This window comes from Colobus angolensis, unplaced genomic scaffold, assembly GCF_000951035.1.
Source record: "Colobus angolensis palliatus isolate OR3802 unplaced genomic scaffold, Cang.pa_1.0 Scaffold81, whole genome shotgun sequence".
Taxonomy (NCBI): Eukaryota; Metazoa; Chordata; class Mammalia; order Primates; family Cercopithecidae; genus Colobus; species Colobus angolensis.
Window position 1 is genome coordinate 8,255,704 of NW_012121932.1, and position 7,192 is coordinate 8,262,895.

Genomic DNA, 7,192 nt, shown 5'->3' on the forward strand with positions numbered 1-7,192 from the left:
GCATGAAACTGGGAGGAGGAGCTTGCAGTGAGCCGAGATCGCACCACTGCACTCCAGCCTGGGAGACAGAAAGACTCCGTCTAAAAAAAAAAAAATCCATGTTTTGTATAGTAGGCTCTGAAAAGTGATAGAATTTGCTGAATTAGTTTTTGTAGGCCCGAGAGGCAAAGGGCCCTGGAATTTTACTACGTAGATTCAAAAAGCAGTTTTTGAGCTCATATTACAATAGATGATAAGAAGAGCTGGCCTTTGTACCAGACACTAAGATAAATTCTTTATTTTCCTTCATCACACACTCCCAGAAAGTGTGATCAAGAGAAGCCAACACTGGCTTACAGTCCTAGGTGATAACCAACTAAACAGAGGTTGTGACACGTGCCAGTGTGCCAGCATAGAGGTCGCAGTGCTGGAAGCTGGCTGGGGCCATCAGGGACAACTTCAGAGAGGAAGTAACAGCTTGAGCTGAAAACCGGAAAATAATTCAGAACTTGCTGGGCAAGTAAGTTGGGAGAAGAACTTTCCAGAGAGAGAATAAGCTGGGCAAAGACACTCGGCTTGAGAGGATGGTGTATGCTGGGGAAAGGCTGGCATAGTCTGTGCTGGGTTGTACAATCTTTAAGCTTCCCTGGGACACATAGGAAGAAGAATTCTCTTGGGTCACACACAAAATACACTAACACTAACAATAGCTGATGAGCTAAAAAAAAAAAAAAAAAAAAAATCACAAAAAAATCTCATAATGTTTTAAGAAAGTTTATCAATTTGTGTTGGGCTTCATTCAAAGCTGTCTTGGGCCACATGTGGCCCACGGGCCATGGGTTGGATAAGCTTACTCTAAGGTATTTACCAAAAGGAACTGGGACATAAATAGGATGAATGTTCTTTGCAGCACTGAGTGTTGAACCTTCATTATGATGTTATTCGCAGTAGTCAAAAGGTGGAAACAACTAAGTGTCCAATTGATGGATGAGTGGATAAGCAAAATGTGGTATATACACACAGTGGAATACTATTCAGCCATGTAAAGGAATGAAGTTCTGATATGTGCTACAACATGGATGGCCCTGGAAAACATAACGCTAATTGAAATAAGCTAGACACAAAAGGACAACTATTGCGTGATTCCGATTATATGAAATGTCTAGTAGATAAATTTATAGAGACAAAGTGGATTAGATGTTACTGGGGGCAGAGGGAAGGGGAAAATGAGGAGTTATTGCTTAACTGGTACAGAGTTTCTGTTTGGGGTGATGAAAAGGTTTTGCAAATAGTGCTGATGGTTGCACAATACTGTGAATGTACTTACTGCCACTGAATCTCATACTTCAAAATGGTTAAAATCACATTTAAAAAATTCCATTCTCTGTTGATGGACACTTGGGCTGTTACTACTTTTTTAGCATTTTGAATAAAGCTGCAATAAACATTGATACACAAATATCTGTTTGAGTTCCTGTTTTCAATTCTTTTGGGTCTGTACATAGGAGTATGCTAGGTATTTTATGTTTTATAGCTATTTTACTGCAATTAAAAAAAAATGTAGAAAAGACTGGCCTGTGTGAAGACCTCAGGAGGTAAGAATGGCTGGAGCAGCAGCTGGATCATGAAGGGCTGTGCATGCCCTTGCTTAGGAGTTGGTTTTATCCTGAAAGCAGGAACCATGGAGGGATTTTGAATGAGGGGGTCTTAAAGTTAGATTTGCATTTTAGAAAGATCTAAACTGCCATTACCAGGAAGAATATTAGGGAGAATATTCACCTGCTGGTCCCAAGGATTTGGGGCAGGGCAGGCCTCTGTCTGTGCAGAAACAAAGTCTGATAAAACAGCAATTAGGGAAAGGGCTTATACTGAGCATATTTTTCTAGTGTAGCTGAACAGCTCAGCCATGATAACCTGCTGAAAGTGATGCAAGAAATATCTTGAACGACCTAAAGTACCGGCCATATTTTTTTCTTATGTCTGGAAATCTCAAAAGCACATGCTCACTTCTATAACTGTGATCATTTGATTAGCGTGTACTGAAAGGATTGAAATGCCAATATGTTTTGTTTCTTTGGTAGCTGAGAGATAACCTACAAAAACGTATTGTTCTTGTTCTGGAAATGGCTCTTTCTATTGCTCTTATTTCTCCATTTATCTTTTTTTCTAGGAAGTACCTGTAGACCAGGAATACTGGGCCAGAGAAAAAAATACTGTCTAGTTTAGCAAATTGCAGAATGGACAGCACCGAATATTGGAACATTAAAAGTTTTTAAAGGTGGGGGGCTGGACTGGCAGAGTATAAGTGGCACTGCATGTTGCTCAGCTAAACTCCATGCTCTGTGAACAATATGAGCAACAGCCCTGCTATTTCCGCCCATGAGAGCCCATTGCCTACCGGATGCCAGGCACTGTGTTTCCTCCTGCCCTTTAAAGTCTTTCTGTAAAATAGATTCTTGTCATCTGCTTGGAGCATGTTTAATGAAAGCGTTCAGGCTTTCTAGAGATTCAGATGAAAATATAATTAACATCTTTGATTTCCATGCCATCAAAGAGCTCAAACTGTTCTCTAGGTATGTTGGATGTTTGAGTGGTTATTAAACCCTTTGAAATTAAGTGACAGACTCAGTCCTGTGTGCTGATGTTTAGGACAGAGAGACACACACTCTCAAACTCACACATACCAGGCTTATGGGGAAGAAGTCAAAGATGACAACAGTGTCTAATTGGAGCTCCTCCAGAGTCTGGCTTCCTGTCATAATGGTTCACATATATCCTGTGTTTTGAAAATGGCAGGTTTTGGCTTGTGATCAACCAGGAGGGAAACATGGTTACTGCTCGCCAGGAACCTCGCCTGGTCCTGATTTCCCTGACCTGTGATGGTGACACCCTGACTCTCAGTGCAGCCTACACAAAGGATCTACTACTGCCCATCAAAACGCCCACCACAAATGCAGTGCGCAAGTGCAGGTAAGGAAAGGACAGGTCGTAGCCCTCGCATGAATGGTCATGCAATTTTGAGAGAGTGTAAACTCTAGAGGGAATCCTGAGAAACATATCAATAATGAACTGTTGATTGCGTGTGTACCATATGTAGAACCAAGTCTTCAACATTAGGAAGATCTAAAAGAAGCAGAAAGAAGGAAGCAGCTTCAGAAACTTGTGTTGTTGAGATGACAACAACACATTGAAAGTGCTATGTAGAAACCCATGAGAACAAAAGCATATTGGCATGTCAGCAAGAGAAAAATAACAGCACCCAAAGATCAAGCACAAAAATAGGGTAGGAGGGGTGGGGGCGAGTGTCCTAGCAGAGGTGAGATTCGATCTATGCATTCTCATAGAACTTTTTCTACTTGGCTTGGAAAAACTGGGTACCTTCCAAATCTGAGTTAGGAAAGGAGTTGCAAATGGCTATGTGACCCATAAGATTTAGTTCTAATGAAAGAAAGTTCCAAGATAGAAAAGAACAGCTCTAGCTAGAAGAGTGATCCAGCCAGTGGCTGCTCAGCGGTCAGTGTCAGAATGAGGCTGGGGATGCAGCCCAGGAGGGTGTTCTGTACAGAAGCCCTTCCCTCAACATCAGAAGGGCTGCAGCGAAGCAATTATTCTAGGAAAACTAGCTTTGCCTCTAAGAAGTCACGTCTAGAGTTGATTTCTTATCTCATTATGGCAAAATTAAAGTTGGTCTAGTTATATTCTTGTTATAGTTTCTGCATTTGGAATAAAAATGCACTGTGAATGTTACAGGTAGTTTATAACCTATCATAAAAAAATAGTATCACCTCAAAAAATGTAGTTATCTGAAAAATGTCTAAAGACCCAGAAAAGTTCACAAAATGCAATACTGATATAATTTCTACATTTTAGTTTTAAACATGATAATATACTTTTACTGAAATTGGTGGTTTTTCAGATTAGAAAAGTGGTACATATTCATTGTTGAAAAATTGGGAAATACCAAAAAAAAAAGAAACAAAATCTGTGATAACGGTAATTAATATTGTGGCATATTTCTTTCTGTCTCTATGCCTGTTACTTAGAAAACAAATTGAAATAATACAAAAAAATCCTTTCATATTGTTTATATACTTAAACTGATAATGTTGAGTACTTTTTCATATTGTTAAAAAATCTTTAAGGATACCACTTTTCATGTTGGCATAATATTTCATTGTGTGGGTGTCATCTAATGCATTTTAACATGCCCCATGATTAAACATTTTGATTGTCTTAATTTTTTTCCAGATATTAAGAAGAATGTGATGAATATCTTGGCATAAATCTTTGTTTGTATCATTTGTTGTTTTCTTAGGAAAAGATTCTAGCAGTGGTTTTGTTTGAAATAAGAATATGGATCCTGTAGGCTTTTGATACATCTTGCTAAATTGTTTGCAGAATGGTTTTACCAATTCCATTTTAACCATTATATTAAAAATATTTTGCCATTTTTATGAGCAAAAATGATAATTCCTTGTTACTTTAATTTGCATTTTTCCCTGAATGAGGTAAGATTTTAAATATTTATATTGCAATTTGTATTTCATGTTTATCCATGTCCTGATTTGTGTTTATTTGCCATGGTTAGATATTTACCCATATTTTCTTACAGTTAATTTTTTGTTTAATTTTCAATTCATTTGAAATTGTGTTGAAACTTTTTTCACAGTCCCATATGGGCATTTGGTCCATGCCCGAAAGACTAAACAAGGGCATGCTTGGAAATTGCAAACTGAAAAGGCTTAGACATGCTACGGTAGTATACAGACTCTTCATCCAAAGATTCCAAGGATCTTCTGGACTCAGGTTTCTTTTGACAGCCCAACCTATTCTCTTATGAGGAAGTTGTAACCTCAGCCCACAGTTTCTTAAAGATTTCTGAAGAGTTCTTGGAGCTCTGGGGTCACTTTCAGAAGGTCGTGATCACAGGCAGTACACCTGTTTTCATGGTTGAAGATGTTACTCGATTTTCTCACATGCCTTTCCTGCTACTAATAAGATACAGAGAATTAGGGACTTTTGCTGGGGATTATTCAGGCAAACAGCCTCAAACCTCAAACCATCTCAAGCCATGCCTACATTATCTTTGTCAAAGGGTCAAAAGTTATAGAAGCATTTGGAATTTTATTTTAATTCTTCGCTTGCACTCTTTGCGACAGTGTACAGGTGGAGTGCTGGGGCCAAGATACAGCAGAGGCCAGTGAGAACTCAGGAGAAACATGGGAGGAGCAGGAAGAAGGCAGAACAAATTCTACTCGCTGAAAGACCTCAAGTTCTGGGTGATTATGAACCTGAACCCCAGGATCTAGAAATAGAGGTTGCAATGGAAATCAGTGTCAGATTAACAGGGCAGATGTCTAGATGGCCCAAGATAGATGCAAATGTTTTGACTTTGTAAAAATAATTATTGCCAACTGAAGCCCTAAGGAGTCAAAGCAGCCTTCCTGTTTATATCCTCTGCTGTGCGCCCTCACACCCTCCTGTAAAAGCAACTAAGGGAAGCCCTGGGCTGCCGAATGGCAAGTTGAGACTGAAAGGGTACTTTGGTGGGCTGTAAGGGTTTGACTCTGGAGAAAGGAGGGTGATTTTTTTTTTCTTAGGCACCAGCAAAGAGGCATCTAACAAGGCAATGACCTTCAAGGCTATCTCCATACCTAGATATTTGGTAATGTTGGCATTTCACAAGATGCTTCTGAAATCAGCATTTCAGACATTTAACTGCACACACACACAGACGCTAAGCCCCTCACATACACTCAGTTCTAGAACTGGTGAATTTGATTTTTGGGAAAAGTAAAATATTATTTGGAGCTAAACCCTGTGAATAAGAAAACGATAGGACCATTTTTTTTTTTTTTTTGGTTAAAAAGTGAGGTTAGGCTTAAGAGTAGTAATAAGTAGATATGATTAATAATAGGTTAGAATGATTACTTCCCAAGGTGACTGCTCTGAAAGGTAATATCCATTTGGGTGTATAAATTTGGGTACATTTATTTTATTCATTTTATTTATTTTTCATCTTGATCCAGAAAAGAGTAACACAGACACTCCTGGTCTTTGTAAATGTTCTCATTACTTCATAGGCCTTGGGTGCATATTTCAGCCCTCTGATTCTCAGGAAGTTAATTAAGAATGGGTGGGGTGACAGTGTGCGAAAAGGTATCAAGTCATGTACTACAGCAGTGCACTTTTCTACATGAGTGTTACACTTCAATAAAAAGTTTTTAAAAATGTATGAAACCTTTGAATACACTAATCTCACTGCTTAATGTAACCCAGACACTATTAGTAATGATTTCTCATTTTAGATATAAAGCAATAAAATAAAATTATATAAAAATATATAGGATACTATACTCAATATTATTTTACAATATAAAAATCAATTTGTACATTATTATTAGAGAATGGATGCTTTTGTTTGATTAAATGTTTGATTTGTGGAGTAACTATACAAAGATAGCTTGAAATAACTTGGTTGGAGGACCCTAGGTCATTACCGCCTACTGAGCACCTCCCAGCCCTAAGAATTGTTTGGGGGCTTCTTACAGATTGTTCCTAATCCTCACAACAAAGTTGTGCTCCTACCCCCATTTTATTGATGGAGAAACTGAGTCTCAGAATAAGAAACTATCACCAAGGTCATGGAGCTGGTCATTTGTGGAAATGGAATGCCCAGCCAAGTAGATTTACTTGATCCACTAAGCTTTCTCAAACTTCCAGCATTTGCATAACACCACCATGACAGTAGCCAAACCATAAACCACCTGTACTCTTATTTACTTAATGTTTTTCTTTAAATTGATTTAGCTTAAAAGCTAATCTTAAACACATTTATTAAAAAAAGAAACTTTATACAGCTACCTATACAATTTGCCAGGTATATGGCTTTATATGGCTACCTATATAATTTGTATATATGGGTTTATATGTAAATTTATGTGACTACCTATAAACCTTATGTGGCTACCTGTATACAAATTTTATATTGCTACCTATATAATTTGCCAGAAATTAACAAACACTCAATATGCTAAAACATTACTAAATTCTAGCTAGAAACTGTTGCCTACAGAGGTCTCTGGACCTAAGGTGTGTTCTTTCTTTGTTAAAAGAGGTGATTATCAGGGCCGGGCGCGGTGGCTCAAGCCTGTAATCCCAGCACTTTGAGAGGCTGAGACGGGCGGATCACGAGGTCAGGAGATCAAGACCA

General features: G+C 38.3%; 1 protein-coding gene across 2 annotated transcripts in view; it reads left to right on the plus strand.

The window, feature by feature from the left end:
* Positions 1–7,192, plus strand: part of MARC1 (mitochondrial amidoxime reducing component 1) — a 28,397-nt gene that overhangs the window by 1,981 nt on the left and 19,224 nt on the right. For both annotated transcript variants that reach the window (XM_011929469.1, XM_011929468.1), the window contains exon 2: positions 2,776–2,949. In XM_011929469.1, the coding sequence (XP_011784859.1) occupies positions 2,776–2,949 (174 nt within the window). The remainder of the gene's footprint in view (positions 1–2,775; positions 2,950–7,192) is intronic.